At 32.7% G+C, this 22,510-nt stretch overlaps 1 protein-coding gene across 1 annotated transcript in view; it reads right to left on the bottom strand.

Moving 5' to 3' along the window:
* Positions 1-213: 213 nt before the first annotated feature.
* The window catches only part of CRISPLD1 (cysteine rich secretory protein LCCL domain containing 1), a 44,372-nt gene continuing 22,075 nt past the window's right edge, over positions 214-22,510 (bottom strand). Inside the window, exons 3-15 of the mRNA XM_079134898.1 lie at positions 19,755-19,873; positions 19,289-19,421; positions 18,247-18,362; positions 17,471-17,571; positions 15,792-15,932; positions 15,554-15,614; positions 15,379-15,445; positions 15,041-15,171; positions 12,892-12,935; positions 12,731-12,803; positions 7,748-7,823; positions 3,604-3,734; positions 214-1,282 (exon numbers count right to left, since the gene is read on the bottom strand). Of these exons, the coding sequence (XP_078991024.1) occupies positions 1,231-1,282; positions 3,604-3,734; positions 7,748-7,823; positions 12,731-12,803; positions 12,892-12,935; positions 15,041-15,171; positions 15,379-15,445; positions 15,554-15,614; positions 15,792-15,932; positions 17,471-17,571; positions 18,247-18,362; positions 19,289-19,421; positions 19,755-19,873 (1,245 nt within the window). The 3' untranslated portion in view covers positions 214-1,230. The remainder of the gene's footprint in view (positions 1,283-3,603; positions 3,735-7,747; positions 7,824-12,730; positions 12,804-12,891; positions 12,936-15,040; positions 15,172-15,378; positions 15,446-15,553; positions 15,615-15,791; positions 15,933-17,470; positions 17,572-18,246; positions 18,363-19,288; positions 19,422-19,754; positions 19,874-22,510) is intronic.

Raw genomic sequence — 22,510 nt, 5'->3', positions numbered from 1 at the left:
TCTATGAAATGAGACCTCCGAAACTATGAACCCCAAATAAACTTTTCCTCCTCTAAGTTGTTGTCAGGTATTTTGGTCAGAGTGATGCAAAAACTAACTGAAATAGTTAATAAGTTAAATTTAGACTACTACCACTTGTGCTCATTTATCACAATTCTTTTAAATCTAAGTATGCATCATGCAAAGGAACTGAAAACAATACTTTGAAACAGTATTAATTTTAATATGTTTATAGGAAATGAATAAATTCACCAGCAGAAAAAAATAACCAAAGTAACATTTTACAGATTTTTAGTCTCAAAGCACAAAACATTTTTCATAGAAACAAATACATCACCACTATAGGTACCATAATATGACAACATTTATACACAAGGCCATTTGCCATTATGAAGATCAGTGGCAATGGTGATGCAATACATTAGTTCATCTTTGTTAGAATGTTTGCTATTATACTTCCTGGCCTGCAGGAGTATTTGCCAGGATACAAAAGACAATGCATGACCTCAATTTAAACATCGCACAGGAAGCTATGGCTGCCCATGCTTAACCTATGTTGACTACACCATCACTAGAAATGTTTTCATACCACTACTTTGACTTTATTCCATTTACTACTAAAGCCATTCCCAAGAAACCCAACATTTTAATAGATTCATTTGGATGTTAGAGGGTTATTTTATACAAAATAACAAGTGCAATAACAGGATTTACTATTCTACATTCCTAAACTTAACAAAAGAAAAAAAAAACATTCGGGTATTAAGTGGAAAGCAACTTGAGATTAGGTATAGGTAACACAATCGCTGAGGAAAATGTGATAAAAAGATTTCTTTTAGAGTTGATTATTCTTATATGCACCAGATAATTTTCTGAGGGCCATTCACATTCAATATTGAGATTTGTTTTATTAGTGGCATATACAAAGCACCATACAATATAACATATATAATGTAGAACAATCATGACTATGTAATTAACTGTAGAAATAACTGCTAAGAAAATATAGCAATATTTAACACAGGATTTCTAAAACTATTACATATTCATTACTTTTTTCAAAGCTAATGTCCCATGTTTTATTTTATAGATCTTGTCTATCAATTTATACGCAGTTGGCACTTTTGGGGGCTGAAAATAGCTGCTATCTTCTGTACAATAATGTTACAGTTTTATACAAACTTCAGACATTTGGAATGGTCTTTATGATCCCCTTCCAAGTGTTCCATTTCACACAACAGCAAATACTCTGAATGCCTTTCCTCCTGGAGGATTCTGTAAACTGCAAAAATGAAAAAAAAAAAAAAATTGATGTCCTCTCTACACATAATCCTTCTAATAAATCACGCTGTCTTACGACAGTTAAGAAAGCAGTTATACGAACCCAGATGGTCAACTTTCTAAGGCCACTATAATTTGTAGCTTTTGGAACATGTGAGGGAGGATGATATAATTCTTTAAATCTTGGCTGTATGCTAGACTGCAAGTTTATTAAAGGAATTTAAGATGCACAATAGAAATAATAGTAGTCTCTATCAAATGTCACAAAGCCTGGATCGTTTCCATATTTTATTTCCTTCGATTCTAATAAAACAGGCACCCAATGCTCTGCTTTCGTGAGGTAATGCTGAGATTCAATTTACAACTGACTTTTATAGATAAAAGTTAAGTCAAAAAGATGTCTGATACTTCAGCAGTACTGTAGAATACTAGGTCATTGTTGCTTCTGACAGAATTTAAATTATGTTTCTATCACACAGATTAATTCTTCTTAACATCTACATTCCTGAGAAAAATGTCAGTGAGGAAATTTAATGGTGAAGTCTGAAAAGATCCAAAAAGTTCTTCACCAAAATGGAAAAAAACACACACACACATACCCCAAAGAGCATGTAGTGTCATATTGGAAGTACTTTTAAAACGGAAGTTAAAAGTAAGGCAGAACCATAAATTTTACTGTTTACTAAATTGGTTTATTTTTTTATTTAGCAACAATGATTAAGTTACATTTTGCTTAAATGTCTAGAAATAAAAACATTGATAAGGCCATTAATCATTATTTCTTCAATCAACTAGAAGCTTTTGAAGTTTTTACTTTTCTACATAGGTTTAATACTCTTAAAACATTTTAAAAACAATGAATGAGCAACATAATGAATGCTAAGAAACAGACAAAGTGTAAGTCCTTTCATGTATTTATTTATGTACAACAAAAGGGAGAGAATTTTAAAGTGGAAAATGATGCAGAAATCACAAGTGTGCCCACACAACACACACACAAACACATGTATGCAGGGACATGCACACACCAAGTTTTTCATATAAGCAAAGGGTCAAGTTCAAGGTGTATCTCTAAGCTCACAGCCCTAGTGCAGACCCTGAATTCAGGGATTATTAAGTTATATGATCTTGGGCATGTCAATTATTTAATCAACTGGGAACATCAGTTAACACATACAGAAATCAGAGTTTGCAGTACTGAACGGACATTATGGGGCCGTTGATGAAGCTGTGGGAGAATGCATGTCTGGAATATTCATATTAGATACTCATATCATTTGAGTAATTTCATATGAAATTATCATTCTCAGTTTTGTGAGGACATCATTTTATAGCTTCCAAATGAATTTAAGAAATATAAGCAGTAATTGGAACCACATCACTCAAGTGAGTTTATAAAAGGGCATATCAGATTCTCCAGGCCAGGAGACAGGTTATTGAGAAATCCCCTTCTCAGCAGTGGCCTCTTGATATGACCTCATCTGAAAATAGATACTAAATGCAGATTTATTTTTTATGAGGCAGACACCCAGATGGTTATGTGAAAGACAACCTAGATATTCTGCATGGCACATCCTGTGGTTCTTTAGAGTAACTAGTTGATATGTAAATCCTCCATTGGTAATTTTGAAAATCCCAGGAAATATGGAAAGTTAGGGATTTTATTCTGTGTCTATATAAATAAATGGGACTTAACATTACTTCCACAGTACCAATCATTTTAAAAAATCACTGAAGTTTTATTTATCTTATTATTAATACTTGATAAGGTAAGCCACATGAATTTTTTCAAATCCCTAGAGTATATATAACACAAATGAGCTAAATACCATGAAAGGACCTGAAAGAGTTTCTCTACAACATACAAGGCACCCAAGTTCTAGTCCAAAAGAGAATTTGGTTCTAGGGAAAATCAGACTTGTTGTTTTTGTCAAATACTTTATCAGATAACTGGATTAGAGAAATATTCAGTGCCTTGTTCACCTAGAAAGAATTAAATATAAAAACTAATCTAGAAAATCCAAAAGAGGATGAAAGAAATTTCCTAATTATAAGAGCAATTAACAAAAGAGTGGTTCTGACTTGTAATCCGATTTTCATGTTGATTTTTATAAGCCTGCAGGAGACAGGCACCTCTGGTACTGTAGATTCTCCCACCCCAGGAAAACCAGTTGTTATACAAGTATGTAAAGGAAACCTACAAGCTTGGCCACTTAACTTTGAATCGTGTTTAAGTGGGTCCACTATAAAGCAATCATACATAATGAGGCAGGTCCATGAAAACAATTACACACACACATATGTACACGTGCTTGTTTTTACCTTTCTGAGAAGATTCCATTCTGAAAAGAAGCAGTATAAGTCTTCCTTTTGTCCACAGGCATAACATCAACATAACCACCATGATTTTGAACCACCCCGGCATGGACTGCTGCTCTGCAGATACTGGACAGCTGAGGAGGCAAGGAAAAAACATGCCACTATTAGGAGAGTACTGCTGAACTTGCCCAGCCTATTTTTCTATTGCTGACATCTGTCTATGTAGCCATGTAGGAGTTACTGGACAATGCTTTGCACATAAAGGAATGTTTCAAAAGTCACAAAGTCAAAGCCAATTCTGAGCAAGTCTGAAGGTAGATCTTGAAGGTGGCTGCCATGGTAACAGTCCTCCACCATCTGATCTACAAACACTAGTCCTGTACAAAAAAGCAGGCTTTTATAGTCAAAGTAATAAAAAAGCAAATTAGATCCTTTCATCTCCTCAGGGGCCTTTTTGTCATTATTAAATTTTAGCCTTTGCTGATGTATACTGAAATCAATCTGATGAAATGTTCATAGGATGGACTATCTGTACTTCATTTATGTTCAGTTTTGACTTACATATAACCATAGCTCTACACAGCTCTATGGTCCATTTGTCAAAATATGGGTATATATTAAATGGGGAGGTTTTTTCCTATTTAATTGTATAATCTATGTAGAAATATTTTGCCTTAAGAATAACACAAATTGATGGGGCTAGGGTTGTGGTTCAGTGGTAGAATGCTTGCCTAGTATTTGTGAGGCACTGGGTTTGATTCTCAGCACCATATATGAATAAATGAGTAAGATAAAGATTCATCAACATCTTAAAAAATATTTTAAAAAAAGATAACACAAATTGACCAAATTATATGATTATATTGTGTGCATGCACAAATGCATAACAATGAATTCCACTATCATGAGTGGTTATAATGCACTAATAAAATATTTGTGATGAAAAGGAAAGTTATAGCTTCTGCTTATATTTGCAAGGCCTATAGGCCTATCGCCCTGGTTTGAAAGACCTGTCATTGAATACTACAAAAATACTTTGTTTATAATGTACCAGTTACATAATCTCAATTGAATAAAATTTCTGTGGAGAAAACTATTGTTTCAGGTCTAATAATTGCAAAATTTTTAAATGAATTCTAAAAGCCAAATAACTTCTCTTGGTCTATCACAGCCTTTCCTAGATTTTACTATTGGCTTTAATCCAAATGTTCTACCAAATTTTGTCAATAGCTGAGTGTAGGCTAAGGAAATCCCACAACAGGAAATACCTGAACTGTTTTAGTATAGAGTGACCCACATCATATCCCCATGGGTCTTTCTCAGTCTCACTGGCATGTTCTGCTCTTATCTCTCTGCACATGCGGGTGATTGAATATGCTTTTTTAAGTTCACATAAGCGTGTATATCTTCCATGACCTTGCTTTCTCACTGTGCTCTGAACTCTGTGCCATCAGTCAGTATTTATTAGCTCAGAGAGCCTGCAGCCAGGCTGTTTAATCCTTTTCATGCTTTTCCTATCTCACAAAAATACCACACATCTAAAACCTTGTGTCTGGGCTATGAGGAGGCATTTTATTTGCAATTTTAAAGTCTGACACTGAATTTATAATTGTATCCAATACAGTTCATAACAGATGGAAATAGAAACAATTCTGTACACATTTTTCCTGTTCTGTTAAAAGGGTATTATCAGCATTTTTTTCCCAAGGCAACAAAAGTGCTTAGATAATAACATTCACTAAATCCAAACACTTTACTATGTTTTGAGACTATTGTTTTGCTTACAGCTATGCAGTCAGCAGTCATTCCTACTGAGTTCAAAAATCAGAAGGCTTTTTTTTGTCCATAGCCATACTTTATAAGAATGTATTATTGAAAGGAAATAAGAATTTTATCTATGAACACAGTGGAATTTTTTTAATGAATGTGAAATTAGCAATCTGTAATGAACTATACATAAAAATTCAAAGAGTTAAATGTGCAAGTTCTATCTTTACAGTACAAAGAAAGAGACCAGGGAGAGGAAAAGAAAGCCAGAAAGAGGCAATTTGATAGACTCATGCTTACCTTTCCATATCAACCTTATTTGAAGAGATCATATATTTCATAGGAGCTGGGAAGATGGACAATTAATGGTTTAAATCTGTCTCTGCACTTCCCATGTGACTGTAATCGTTATACTGTAAACTTATCCCTAAAGGACCTATATAATAATACATATTACCTACCCAAGTCACTGAGACAGGAAGATAAAATGATCTCAGGATGTAAGATCTAACAAACCCTAATTCTAGAAAATGATGGCTTAAAGGTATAGAAGTGAATGGGCTATTTTAAAAGACTTAACAGGCATGACTAAAATTAAAAGTTCTGAAGCTTAAAGGGAAAAGCTAGAAGGAACGATTCCTACAATTCATTAATTGTTTTCAGCAAATATTTATGTGTAAGGTACTTGCTTAGTGTCTGAGTCACTGTGTATTCTAAGTTCTGTCAGGGCAGGAACAAGCATGGTTTGGCAGATATCAATGAAGTGATGAAAAAAATGATGGGCAGCCCAGCTGCTACCCTTGAGCAACTCAAAACTAAGAGAGACAGAGTAACCAACATGATACCTAACAAAATAGGCTATGTGCTAAAAGCAACACAATAGGGGTTGAAAGCAGGATGAATTCATATTTGGATTAGGAGAGCCAGCAATGCACCTCACAGAGAAAGTAGCAATAATGTAGAATATAAGAAATGACCATGACTTTGACAGAGAAATTTCAAAAAGGGTGTATTTCAACAGATAAGATTATAAGCACAAATGTGAAGACTGGCAAATTCCAGGTATCTTGAAGACATTTAAGCTACAGACAATAATAATACAACTCTAAAGCATGGGAAACTTGGAGAATAATTTCAAAGGTGAAGCTGAATTGGGAAAAATCCTGGCATCCAAATGAATTTGTCAAAAGAAACAAGGGGGTAATATGCATATTTCAGACTTATTTATATAGATTACTGTAATATTCTATTGAATATGTATATTAAGAAGATTGCTAAATTTGTTTTATGACTCTGGCTTAGAAATTTATAACAATTTCTAGATATCTACAGCATAAAACCTAAGTGTATCAGCATGCACTTTCAGACTATTCATCTACACTTTTCAGGAGCAGATTATTCCTCTCTTTCTCTCTCTCTCTCAGACTAATTTGGCTATGGCTCCTCTTACCTCCAATTTTTAACAGCTCAAAGAAGAGCAAAGCTATTTGCTATGGCTACAGGCAACACTATTTGCTATGGCTACAGGCAACACATTTACTCCATGTCTTTGTAGATATCACTCAAACTACTCAGAATGTTCCGTAATCCCCTCTACCAATCAACACTTTAAACCTTGCTCAAAGTGCATTTATCCATAAGAAAGTCATCATGTTTAATATTTGTGGTTCAACTCATGCTACTACAGCATTCCTGCAACTAGTTTCCTTTTATATGTACTTTAAGGAATGATCTGATTTTTACTCTAAGCTATTTTTCAAATGCACCTTTTTAAAATTTTTGTCTATGTTTACTAAGGAATAATTTACATAGAGCAAAATTTACCAATTCAACCTTTTTAAAAAAGGCATACAGTTCAGCAACTTTGACAAACATAGTCGTGTAACCATTAGAATATTATCTAAACATTTAGCAAATTGGTAATTGTCCAATGCATATTTCAGATGTCGATGACTAAAGAAAATCAAAATGCATTTTCCTTTCTAATAATGCCCCCAGGTTATTTCTTTAAGTGCCTGATATAAGATATATGGGAAAGATATATGCTAGGGAGTGATAGTGGTCAAATTATATTGTAATATTGTGTGTATGTAGGAATATGTAACAGAAATCCCATCATTATAATGCAACAACAAAAAATGTGAGAAAAAAGATATATTTAAAAGATATAAAGAAAGATTTGTGCAAAATAAATTATCGTACACTCATCTGACTATCCATCTTTCAGTGATATTATTAAGTAACTGTTCCAAGAATATCTCTGTTGGTAAAGAAACTGTTTCCTTATTCTGATCATAAAGGCACATATATACATTTAAATACAGGTATGTATTTTTATATATGCATGAATATTGAGATCTGTGTTAATTAAGATACTTACATCAGAGTAAATTCGAGATCCAATTACACGAGCATAATGTGGATTTGCCTGCATACAGTTACGAGGACAGTATACTCTGAAAAAAAAATGTATAAAGTAGGCTGCTCACTTCAGTCTTTCTTATTAAGAAAAACATAGTCATTCATACACAGAATTAAAATCAACATTGTAAACCCTATTCATTGTTTTCTCTCCTGAAGTAGGTCAATTGTACAAGCAGGCAGTTGGCACAATTGCTTCTGTTTATTTTATCTATTCCAGGTTCCAGCGCAAATGTGATTTTTTAAAATTTACTCAGAAAGTCTTCTAACTTGGGGATTCAAAGCAGAAGAAAACATCAGAAGCACCCCTAGAACTTGAGAATCTGATACTCATTTTGTCTGTAGAATGTACTAAACAGACAACTAGGAAAATCTGAGTCACTATCATATCATCTCGGAGCTTTTCTGTTTACATTTTTTGTCTTACTTTCAGTTCATGGCTTTAATTATCATCTGCAAACACTTGATTTCCACATTTGTATCTGCAGTTGGGACTTCTTTTATTAGAAAAATTATATGTCCTACTGCTTATTCAACACCTGTTAGATGTAATAAATATCTCAAATTTATTTCATATAAATCAGAATACCTAACCTCTACTCCCCAAATTCATTCCTTTGTAGGATCCCCAATACAATACATCATAACTCCATTATTATAGGAGTCTCAGCCAGAACCTTCATTCTACCCGTGGTCCCTTTCTTTATCTCACACCTTACATTCAACCTAGCCATTTCTATTGGCTACACCTTAGGATATATCTAAGATCAGGGCATCCCTAAGCATTTTAAGCTCAGTAACTCATTCTATCATCTACTGTCAAACAGGAACAGGCTTCTCCTGTGATCTCCTTGCTCCTTATTGGCCCTCTCTAATCTACTATGTCCACAAGTTGAAACATGTCATTTCTCTGCTTCAAATTCTCCAAGTGCTTTCCATCTCATTCACAAGAAATGGCAATTGCTTAGAATGGCCATTAAGTCCTGCATATTCAGTACCCCATTAACTTTCCGATTTTATAGAATACTCCTCCTTTCTCACTGCTCTAGTCTTTGTGATCTGATGATTATTTCTCAAACACAATATGATCCTGCCTCAGGATATAATCCTTTGTGCTTATCTTCTTTTTTTCATAGAACGTTCTCTCTCCAGATATCCTACTGCCTGTTACCTGACTGATTTAGTTCATTTAAAACAAATTTACAAAAACTTTTTTTATTTAAACATAAAGTACAACTCTCAGTGTTTAATCAAAAATATTTTCAAATCTACTCCCAGAGTTCAAGAAACCGTCATGTGGCACATTTTTAAAAAATCAATCGTTCTTCTTAGTTCATTCTCTCCCCCCTATTGCGCACCTGCACACACGCAAGCGGACATGCCAACACATAAAAACTAACACTGGAAAAATATAACTAATTTTTACATACTAAATGAGATTCTCAACATAACAACTACATGAAAATCACTGGTGGATGATGCTATCAATGATTTTTCCAAAACTTCCATTGAAACTACCTTTGCCAATTAAGGCAGCTCTTCCTTAGGATAGCCTTTAAAAAATAGCTACAGTTCTTATTTCTAAAATATGTATAACACTGTACACTTTGGAATGTACATATTTCATACAATATCTAAACCAGAACCATTTAAAAAATAAGAAATAAATTCATCTTAGTTTTTGTAACTTTGAATTAAACAACTGACTGTCATAAAAGACAGTGTCTGTCATTTCGCAGAATGAAGGGTGTCTCCATAGACTGGAAAATGAGCTGACTGTATTTGGGAACTGTTGGACACTCACTGCCTTCCCTTTGCTTGTAAAACTACCTGCTGTGCCCTTACAGTCATGCTGCGTGAACTCTACCTTGCTCATATTTGGTTGGCATTTGGCTTGTGGAAGGCCAAGGTCAGCAGCCTCAAGTTGAGTTAATAGCTACTTAAGTTCAGATTAAAAAAAAAAAAAAAAGACGGGAACTTTCTTGCTTGTGTACTATCTATTTTTAACATCTTGTTACATTCTACAGAGAAGGTAGGCAATGATCTAGTAAACATTCATTACTTATGTTCTGCCTATAAACCTTGAATAAATATGCTGACACATTTTGACACCTACTTTTACATCTTAATAATTCAAAAGATTTTAAAGACCTAATTATTTATAGATCTATATAAAGTAGGATAAGATTTCCACTAATACAAACACACACACACACACACACACACACACACACACACAATTTCTACAGTTTATTTTGGGTTGTTCTGCCCATTACAGAAGCATGCAAATAAGTCTTGTTTCTTCACATCCTTCGTCAGCTAATTTATTTTTATTATTCTTTCCATTCTTCTCCAGAATACACCCTGTAAGTGAAATGAAACTCTAAGGCAAATACATCAATTACATGGGTCCCTAAAAGTTATAAATTTTTATATCAATGATATCATTAGGACCTAACTTATGAATATTAAAAATTTTATGAGAAAAGACAATCTTGGTTTTACTAGTGTTTAAAATTTTTAAAAAGTTAAAAAAATCATCTAGAAATTATTACTTCTATAGATTTATTTATATTGGTGAAAATATAATAAAATTAAAATTTAAAACCATATATCATTTTTCTTTTTTGAATGCTTCCCTTCCTGGAACAAGCCAAGAAGTAGGAATTATCAATTAATATTTTACTTGAATGATTTTTATCTTTGGGAAAAAATTGATATACAGACTGTGAGAGAGATAAAATTATCATTTATTGAGCATTTACTAGAGAAAGGCTTTATAAGGGAATGCTCCACAGAGATTATGCTTATTATTTAGTCCGAGTCATTTGGCTGCATGGGCCCTACCTTAGTATTGGCATATGGTAAGAAATATTTATAAATGTATAATTCTAAAATCCCTACATTTCTTATATATTATGATTCTAAAGTTTACCAACTTCACCTAGCAATATATCTCTACTTCCCCCTGTAAAAATACAGTCTGTAAATACAGGTTTAGTCTGGAAAATTCCTACAAAATTCTCTAAAATTGCAATAAAGTGATTTAATCAAATCTGACTTTGGTAATAGTATAATTGGTGAAGCTCTAGTAATAGAAGATCATCTATTTTTTAAAATATTTTTTATTAGTTGATGAAACTTTAGTTTATTTACTTGCATGCAGTGCTAGGAATTGAACCTGGTGCCTCACACATGCTAGACAAGCGCACTACCACTGAGTCACAATCCCAGCCTCAGAAGATCATACTTTCATAACAAAAATGTTTAACATAGCCAGGTATGGTGGCATATGCCTATAATCCCAGCAGCTTGGCAGGCTGAGGCAGGAGGTTCAAGAGTTCAAAGCCAGTCTCAGCAAAAGCGAGGCGCTAAGCAACTCAGCGAGACCCTGTCTCTAAATAAAATACAAAATCAGGCTGGGGATGTGGTCCAGTGGTCAAATGCTCCCTAGGTCAAAAATGTTCATATAGTTCATTTGTAGTCAGATGATAAAAAAGTATACAAAGAATTTCATACAGTAAGGAATCCTCAAAATATTCCATTCACTTTGTAATCTGCTGACTTCATAAAACACATATGCTGAAGAATTAAGAAGTATCAAATCAGTATGCACCAAGATAGCTGACCAAAAACATGACAACAGTATTTTTGCATTAGAGTAGAAACAAAAGGAACTGGTGTTCAAAAGGAAACAGGTTAGATATTCCTATGTGAAGGAACTGATTGTTTAAATCATATCCATAATTGAGAAACTTCTTCCTGACAAAAAAAAAATGAAGTACTTGCTTTCTTGTATCAATAACATAGTCTTCTGTTACCTTGTCAACAAGCTCATTCTTTCAGTGAGATACCACTTCAGTTTTAAAAAGGCTTTTCCTAAGTACATACATTTTACCATATAATTAGATTTCTTAAATTTCTTAGAAAATATAAATCATCAAACTACCATTATTTCTCTAAATCTCATTATCAGTTGGGAGGCAGAATGTCTCCTACTAAGATAGAAGGTGTAGGCACATAGTTTACTTTTCCTCTGTGTTGATGATGGCTTGTGGACATAATACTTCTCTCATAGTTTTCATCTTAGTTTGGCCAAGAAAAGTAAAGCCTTTTCTTCATTATTTTTTAGTAGATAAATTCCATTATAACAGAAAAGCAGACGTAGGCCTTTTGACTTACAAGTTGCAATTAATTGAAACTGAGTGATAATGCTAAAAATATATCATTTCAGTTTCTGTAGAAAGAACATGTTATAGGAGGAATGTTTTTGTCTCTCAAAATTCATATGTTGAAGCCCAAATCCCAGTATGACTCTATTTGGAGATAGGGCCTTTATGGAGGGAATTAAGGTTAAATGATGTCATAAGAGAGGGCCCTTTACCAAATATAAGGATTAGGGACCTATAAGAAGAGATACAAGGGAGCAAGCTCTTTGTTCTGGCCACCATGTGAGAACAAAAAATAGATGGGGCTGCCTTCCAGCTACGAAGAGCCCCCATCAGTAACCAAATCATATGGCAACTTGATCTTGGATATCTCAAACCTCCAGAACTATGAAAAATACATTTCTGTTGTTTATACCACCTGGTATGAGGCATTTTCTTACAATAACCCAAGCAGACTGATACAGAACTCTTTGTAGCACATATGAACATACAAATCATATGCAAAAGCCCTGCCATACAGAATAGCAGAAAGTACTTTTGCATTTGGAGAAGACACACAACAGGAGGGCCAGGAGTGTGTGGAGTTTGTGAAGTCCCATCACTCCTTCCTGCTTAGCAGTTAAAAATCATACACAACTTTGAATCATGGAGACACAGAATTTCATGTAAAAACAGGCCAAAGCTACACATAAGCGCATGCGCGCGTGCACACACACACACACACACACACACACACGCACACTTTAAAAATAAGAAAATTCTGAAAACATTACCTTGGGCAATGTGAAGCAGGCTTATGAAATGGACAAAGCTGTTCCACAGTAGTTTCACAAGTCACAGCCTGAACTGAAGAATAAAAGCACAAAACAAAAAGTGACTGTTAAGTAAAAACTCAACACACAGTAATAAGGAAATAAAATAAAAAAGGGCTCACCTGTTACTTTAGAGACTGTGAAGGAATTAGCAGACTGATATTTGCTGAAGATAAAAAACAGAAATATCAATCATTTACTTTTTAGACATCATCATCAGTATAATTCCTGGGGCCTTTCAGAGTCATGCACACTATATTTTAAAAACATTTTTCATTAAAATACTTTGTCAGTAGTGACATAAGAATATATCACCTAGCTAAATCCATATTACCTTCAATTCTTAGCATTAGAGGGTAGTTTCTTTTCATTATAAAACTCAAAAATTGATAATAGCACACAGCAATACACATAATCTACACATTGGCTTCATATCAAAATTAAAATTCTCAAACACTAATTCCTTATTTCCATGGAACCCATGGTAGCAAATACAAGACAATGTTATAAAAGATTACAAAATAAAAAGTACCTTAAAGGAGTGTGCATTAATCAATTTTTATTTACCCTCATATTTAGTGAAGTTCTATAGCAGATGAACCTCTCCTCATAATATGAATTATTAAAACTAGGAATATAAATTAGGTACACCATTACATGTCAAAATTTTAATTGGCTTATGCATACCCAGATTTTCAGATAAACACTTATAGAAGCAAGTAAAGAATTTTATGATGGTACTTTAACATGGATATAATATGTTTACCCTCTGAACACATTAGCTCAGGACTAAAGGTGTAAAATCTCAAAAATCTTTTCTTTCTTTTGGTTTCAAATTCAATATTTAATATTTATCATCTGTAATGTGACAGCCCCTCCCCATAATATCATTTGAGTCGAAAAGTATATAACCTATCAAATGTAGTACACTTCATATTTCAAGAGAATTTCTATAATAGACAAGCAAAAATTAACCTTAAGAGAAAAAAATAATACAATAAATGTTCTTTAATACAATATTCAATGCTTGGTTTAATAAAACTAATAACTAATAATTATTTATTGATGTAACTTATAAATTTTGCTGAATAAATTAACTAACAAATATTTCTACAAATATATTTTACTAGGGAGTGTTTTGCAAGTAGCTAAAACCTACATATCAAGCCTCTGAACAAAATATCTATATCAAAATTTATTCCATAAATTTTAAGGGATTTTAATAATTTATTTTTTATAACTATGAATTCCAGCTTAATCCTGCTGTGGAGTTTGATTTGATGAACTTATATAGTTACAAAGAAAAGAGACTACATCATATTTGCTAAGAAAAACATTCATCTGAAGTTCAACAATTTTTTCTTTTTCTTTTTTTTTTTTTAATTGTTATTGCTGTTTTACTTAGAAAAAAAGGGAAAAAAAAAAAAAAAAAAAAGAATGCTGCTAAGCACAGTGGCTCATACCTGTAATCCCAGTGATTTGGCTGGAAGGCTGACACAGGACATTGCAAGTTCAAGGCCAGCCTCAGCAATTTAGCTAGAATCTTAGCAACTTAATAAGATCCCATCTCAAAATAAAAAATAAAAAGGGGATATAACTCAGTGGTAAAGTGCCCCTGGGCTCAATCCCCAGTATCAAAATAAGAAAAAAGTTACCACACAAAGATATTTCAAAAAATTATTTCAACTTCTACAGAAAATGAACTAAAATGTAGTGTTTCAGAATAAGGTACGTAGAGTACATAATATAAAAAAACACTGAAAAAGGTAACCAATGCTTCTTATAGTATTGAATTATATTTAGACTGACAAAGGAAGGCAATAAGGTACATTATAGACTTAATTTTTCCAAATGCTCTTTACCTAGTGATCTAATTTAATTCATTAAAAAATTACTGTGCATGAAATAAGCCATTTTCCCTAAACAGGGTGGAAAGAACATGCAAATTAATTAGTCTTCTCTGGGGTATTATCTGTAATAGCTGAAAAATTCACTGCTTTACATTAAGGATCAACTGTAAATTTACACATTCTTAATGGACCTACTGAAAATTCAGACCATGACCTTTATAAGCAGAAAGGTTTCTACTTTGAATTTAGATCCTTTTTCTCCTTTTTAATCTATGGAAATCATGTAGCTAAAACAAATCTTGAAAATTACCAACTTCTCTCTTCATAAATTAAATGCTTCTACACTTTGCTCTAAAAGAATGTTTTAGTTCATTGTTACAATTTAAAATCATCTGGTCCAAAAGATCATTTGGGTACTTACCCAATTGTTTGAACACCATTTCTATTGGACTTGATGAAATAATGTTTTCTTCCTTGTCTAGTGATATCAACCCAACCACCATCATTGTCTATGATACCATAATGAATTGCAGCTCTACAGATGCTGGATTGCTTGAAATATAAAGAAGAGACATAAGAAAGTTAAAATAATTAAGCTTTGCCTAAGATACAACCATTTACTACTTATATGAATCTAAATTAAATAAATATTTCTAAGAAAAATATACTTAATATAAGTTACTAACATTCCACAATGCAAAGCTTAAATATTATATGGAAGGATTCAATTTCCATAAAATTAACATTTATAATACCTACCATTTCATAGTGTACACTGCCAATTACTTTAGCTTTACTATCCAAACAGCCAGCAGGACATTCATACCTAAATGAAAGTAATGGGACAAAAATTTAGCTTCTCTGTACATCAGTATACAATGAAAATATTTCTTATATTTTGTTAGTTGATTTTGAGAATAATATTAAGTAATACCTATTGCAGGTTGTCCCTTTGCACTGGTCTCGTAATCTTACTTCACAAGAAACAATTTGGGCTAAAAGGAAAAGAAATCACCAACATCATCTAGATAACGTAAAAGCTGCCACATTTGTTATACATAATGTAATGACAAGTTTTGGGTTCATTCTAAAAACGTTCGAATTAATAAAATATACACAGCCTGATCATCGATAAAAAAAATTTAAACTCTTAATACAGAGAGAGGTCTTACACATTTGCTGTGTGCTGATGACTTCATTTCTGTTGTTGTCATCGGATCGTGTCCGGACATGAGTGTCACGTACTTGTGCCTGCTGCCGCTCAATCTCATTGGTTTCTTCTTCTCGAGGAGGATAATAGCTGTCTGACCCTTCTGTCAGAAAGAAAGAAAGAAATGTTTGAGAAATATGAATCCTAGTTTACAAGAGCAAAAATTACTAAATAATGAAATGCCTGTGTACAAAGTTCAACATTTAAAACTAGAAAAATCAGTAATCCTTTGGCAAAGATTTTGGCACAAGGTCATAATGTTATTTCCTGCACTAAAGTACATGAAATACATATACAGGTTTTGAGCCCTTGATTCATCTGTATTAGTATCTGGCTTGATTCATCTCTGTTCATATCTGACTAATATTCAATGGAGTCATTTCTAAACTCTGCTTATATTTCAGTATGTTATCAGTGTTTGGTTTTCATAATGACATCAGAAAATCTACAATGATTTAATAATGCCAGGGCTTACGAAATGCAAGTCTTACTTTCCCACATGAATCATATTCTTAGGATTCTCCCACATGGAAATTTGGAAAGAAGGATTGATGTGCTGTTGTTATTTACTAAAATATTCATTTCCTTAGAAAGTTTTTTTGTTTTGTTTTGTTTTCAGAAGGAATTCAGTGTGCAAAAATATTAACTTGACAATGAGGAGTTAGTTTCAAGCTTTAAATATAATTTTTTTTCTCAGACACTTCTATAGCAAGCGCTCATCAGCAGCATGTTTTGAAGGAGTGTATTATGTTTATGTGTGTCCAGAACGCAAAACCTAGGAAAAAGGAAGTATGAAGACAGGGGAAAGTCAACTGAGAGATGGAAAAGCCCTGGAAAAGCTCTGTCACATATATTGTGTCTTTGTGTACTATAAATATGACACCATATTTATATTTACTTTTTAAGATTTCAAATACATTTGAGTGCACTATTATAACAGTTTTATGATACCACAAATGCACTAATATTTTAACAGTTTTATAGAACCATTATAATTTTTTTGGATATTTTGGCATAAACAATTGTATAGCCTACAGTGAGAAGTGGAGAAGCTATATAATTCATTGAGCATAAGGTACATGGAGAGATAGTTTTGTGAAAACTCTAAAATCTCTAAAAATGAACTATATTAAATTGTCAAAGTCTTAAACAATTATGATGTTACGAAAACAACTCTAGTGAACAATATATCCAGAGAGCTTTTAGAATATATACTGTCATTCTTAAGAATATAAACTGTACCTCTGGAGTAATTTCAAAGTAGAATTAGAAGTGGCTATCTGAAAGAATCATGTAACTTTCTTTTAAACATACATTGGTATAATAGACATAATACTATTATAACAATTATTTTAAAATAAATTATACACATTTTTAAAATGGCTTCTTTAAATATTTAAAACATAGCTCTGGAAACTAAGTGCACTTTTGTATAATTAAGTGCATTTTTGAATTAATTGTTATTGTTTTTCAAATGTTTGTGGTGCTGTGAAGTGAATCCAGAGCCTCTCACAAGCTAAGCAAGCATTCTACCCTGAGCCTCACCCCTAGTTTTATTTTTTGATTTTTTTAATGTAAATTAATGCAGAAACTGAATTAAAATATAAACCAAAGTGAATATTACAACAAAATAGCATTTACCTTTGTAGCACAGATTTTCTCTACAGCCCCCTCCAAAACTAGGTGGGCAAGCAGAACAGGGTCGTCCATGTTTGTAAGGGGCATGGCCCCACCAGTTTCCCCTTAAAGAGATGATCCACTCCATTAAGAGATGGTCTAAGCATGATTTATAAGACATTGCAACATATTACCATATTTGAATATTCTAAGTAATGATCTTGATGTATTTATTGCATGTATATATTTTAGTATGAAGTCCTTTTGGTTACTAGGTTTAAATACAGATTTCTGTCTCATTCTTCTGAAAATAATCAAAACAGTTTGCTACATACTGTTAAAGATTTTAAAAAAATTACAGAAAACTAAAACTAAACTATATCCCACATGCTTTAATAAAAATAGCTCACGAATTTAAATTTGACCCTAAGAATAGTTGTATAATTTTTTTAGTCATTCAAATGATCTTTATAAAGATAAAAAATATCTCAGTTAATCTATAGTTGATAATCTCTAATCAAAATTACTAAACATCTATGGAACAGAATAGTTCAATGAGTGAAACTGAAGACATAAAACTATGATTCCTGTCTTCACAAAGATCATATTTTCAATTTTCATAGACCCTTTAAGCACTGATTTTATATACTATGCAACTATAATCAGTGTCATATTAGATAAACTGAATTAAAACAATGTGCTTTTACTCAATATACACTGAAAATGAGAAAAAAAATCACAAATATAAATTATTTTCTTGTTGTTAAGAAAAAGTTACATGTAATGTTTTGTCTACTTACTTTGGGGAATAATTGCACACCAAGTAGACAGCTTTGGGCCATATCTGCCCCCAGATGTTCATGTTGTGGCACAAGTTAATGGCACAGCCTATTCTGTTACTTGTTGCCCAAACCACCTAGAAAAGAAAGATTCAGAAAAAGCAGGCTAAGATGAAATAACACATCTAGGAGAAAAATGGATAAATACTGAACTTGAGAAACCAACATTTATCATCCAACTATCTTCCCAGAGACTTTGGTTTTTGCCGAATTAAATTTTTAAAAGCAATCTAAAGGTAAATAGTTCTTTCTTGAATAAAATGTCAGCATTTATGAAATATAAACTTACTAAATAATTCACAATTTAATATCTTCGCAAACCTGCTTGCCATATTAACGTGTCTATGAACTGAATTTTACATCTTAAACAAAGAACACTCAGATAAAAACTGAAGTGTTGAGACTTCTTATATAACAGGAGCTTTTCATTGTGCCACTATAATTAGGAAGGTCCAAGTTGATCTTAAATCTTATCACATGGCAAAGACATATAGGGTTCATCTCACTGATAGATTAGTCTCACTGATAATAGGCTGTACAAATTCTAGAAACTGAGATCAGTAGTGAGTTTTGTCTAGTCTAATCTGCCTATTGTTGGATTTAGAAATTTAGAACACATTAAATACCAAATATTAACACAAATATAAAAAAATACATAAATGTTGCACAACTATTTTTATAAAAATTGAATTGCCATTGGTAAATAGAACTACATTTTTATTATTTGGAATAAAACTTTGACATTGAAGATAAAAAACTGCTCCCCATATCCATTTATTAAGGCCTTTTTAAAAGATGTTTCATATGTAAAAATCATTGAAATAATGTCTTTTTAAATATTTTGGACTTTTTATAAGCTGTTTCATGTAATCAGTAATTATGTAAATTTTTAAAATAATAACCATATCAAATAACATAATAAAAACACACTCAGTAAGCTATGTTCTCCTCCTGTTGCATAATTAGATTTGGAAGAATGGAGTGTAACATACCCAAAACATACCTGTGTGTAATGAGTACATACAGGACCAGAACATCTGAATGGACAATATGGGTTGCATTCATGTTCATAAGGGTAGCTAAAGTCTCTCACTTCATCATACCATGCTTGCACATGAAATGTTGGGGGTCTATATCTATTAGAGGGGAAAAAAATCACAAGAATAATAAAGTTGGAAAAACTTTAAAACAAAATATGGCAAAACAGATAATAAAACTTGGTAGAAAGATAGTTTTGTGTAAGTTACACATTTTAAACACTTGTGACCATTATATTACCAATATATCAATAATTTAAAATAAGACTAAAAGCCTGCTGACAATTCTGGTGTGACATTTGGTTTTTGTTATTTGTTTTATGATATTTTTTCTTTTAAGCACTAAGCCTTTGAAAGTTTGAATGAGAAATGAACAAGTATATCATCGCTAGCACTATGTTTCCAAAAACAAAAATTCACATTTTAAGCTACCTTCCCCAATGTGCTCCCAAATTTTGTCCAATGGATGGAAGCAGACTTGCAGGTCCATGCTCCCACAAACAAGTTTCAGCCCAGGATTCTGCAGATCTTTCCAGCTCTACATCCCAGGTCTACAATCAAAAACAGAAATAAAATAAAGTTACAAGCATAAGGTGTGCATATAGAGAGTATGGACACTTCTTAGGATTCTAGCATTATTCCATTCTTAGGATTTCTTTCTTCTCTGTAAAGTCAACATCTTGGTCTTATCATCTTAATCTTCTTATCTAACATCTAGCTTTTTGCATTAGCCTTCTAATTAATCTCTTTGACTATGTATTTTCTCTAACCAATATGTCTTACAAATGTTGAGAGCTACTAAAGCAATCACAAATATATTTTTCTGCTTAAACCCACCCAATAAAATCCCAAACACATAAAACCCACAGTCCATGTTCCATATGATGACATGCTATTCCTTACTGGTACTGTTTCCTCTGCCTTAAACTTCAGTTATTTGTCACGTAGATCTCTACTCTTCTTTTCCTATCCAACTTTACATAACACAGTCTCTGCAATACCTCTTCAGTTCTTTAGATGTAAGCTATGCCCTCCTTGGAGCTCTCAAAGACTTTTCATATTTCTTTTCTTAGCATCTATTACTATAGTGTTAATGTCTGTTTACATATCTGATCATGTTTCTGAGACATAGAGTTGTCACAGGGCAATTTACCTCATGCATTTTCTGAGTCTGTCATAGAGACAAGGTGACTAATAAATGCTTGTTGAATACATTAATGAATAATAAATTTGATTCCTATAAAATATACATGATTTTTATACATAAAATTCAATGACAACCAATTCACTTTAAAATAATTTATGAGGAAATTATTGAATTTATAAAAATGATTACAGAAATAACTTTCCTGGGTTTCAACTTGTTATTAATTTGAAATAGGCAGTGTGCTAAATATGATAGTAAAACCATAGAGTCAGGTAGAACTGGGTTCAATCTTGGCACTCCCACTACAGTACTCTGGGCATGCTATGAAGATAGGGAAAGAGTTCTGGGAAGAGAACATGAAAAAAACCACAAGACTAGTGATGAGACTGCAGAAGAGCAGACAGACTGAAATGACACTGAGGAATTTAAATTCCTTGAAGTTGATGAAAGACTGAAGTTAAGTGGTAAAGAAAAAGAAAAGGTGAAGACTGACATGCTATCAAGTGGGCAGAAAGGAAAAAGGGCAAGAGAACTAGATTGTTGCAAAAGAAGTATGTATCTCGGGCTTTCCCTTGCAGAATCTCGGCAGGAGGTCTGAAGGCTATATATTTGCCAAGTAGAACACAGAAATAAATAATTGGGGTTCTAGAGAAAAAACTATGTGCAGAATTTTGCAGTTATTCACCCAGAGATTAATTTCTTCAGAAAAAAAAATGTGCAATAAGAAGAGTAATGAAAAAAAAAAAAATTCTAGGGTTACCAAAATCAAAGAGGAGAAGAAACAATTAAGATATAATTACATCAGGAAAATGGGATCGGAAAGTTGAAAGAGACTCTAAAAAGGACTTGATTACAGGAATGATGGAAAAAGAGATTTGGGGAATAAAGAACAGGCAATGAGACCCAGTGCCATGGAAAGGTCAAGAAATATGAGGTTTGCTAAGTACCAGTTCTTGATTAAGAGCAATTTCATATCGGTGAGAGAGGGAGAAATCTTAATAAATGGATGGAAGGAAAATGAAGAATAAATCAAGTGTGGGCAAATTAATATTTTGCACAGAAGGAAGAAAGGTGAGGCAGAAGTTGAAGAAAGGAAGAAGTCAGGGTGTGGGGAGAATTTGTTGCTTTGATTTTAAAAACTGAAAGAAACCATGGAGAAACACACACACACACACACACACACACACACACAAAGACAAGTGTGAAGAGCTGTCTCTTAATTCATTCATATAATTTTTCCTAAATAATCATTCCCCATTCAACTGTGAATCTAAAATAAAGAAAATCATGTTTTCAAAGTGACGAAGTAAAATTTATTCAAAGTTAGAATAAGTATATTCCTATTATTGCACACTTTTATTGACTAGGAAAATACAAGGAAATATATTAACATGCAACTAAAAATTTAGGAGCTGTATGAATGATTGACTTTCAGAAAAACTTAAATTTTACTGTTAATTAATGCAAATATTCAAGATAACCAGTTTTATAACAGATGTGAGAAATGCATGTGACAAATATTTACCAGACAAGTACTTTTTTGTTAATTTGGGCATACTATTCATTATTTGTATCTATTAATTAGTTTGACAACTTTATAATTACAATTTTATCTATTATGCAAAGATATAATTCAAGTTGCTATCATTATCTGTCCAAACAAAATTTAAGTAAAAATTAATGAATTTGGCTCAAGTCCCAGAAAATGGGCAAAATGCTGATTTTCCTCATTTCCAAAAAGTTGGAGAAATAATCACCGCTCAAAAGCAGTCATGTTTCCAGGTAGAATTGTCTGCAAAGTAGGTTGTCCCTAAGGGACAAACAAATTGTCCTCAATGCTGGAAATCAGGTTCTTGCACTGTGCAAGACAAACTACAAAACTATGCTTATTCCAAGGTTTCCAATCCAGCTACCTCCTGTCAGAAGCAGTCAGGAGCCAGAGGAAGATCATAAACAGATCTAGATGGCTAATGAAAAAATGCCTAATAACCACTGTGATTATTTTAAAATGTTCTCCCCACAAAAGATATAGATGAATTGC

Source organism: Sciurus vulgaris (assembly GCF_902686455.1).
Source record: "Sciurus vulgaris genome assembly, chromosome: 1".
NCBI classification, from domain to species: domain Eukaryota; kingdom Metazoa; phylum Chordata; class Mammalia; order Rodentia; family Sciuridae; genus Sciurus; species Sciurus vulgaris.
The sequence above is the reverse complement of the archived record's forward strand: the minus strand, read 5'-3'. Positions and strand labels throughout refer to the sequence as shown.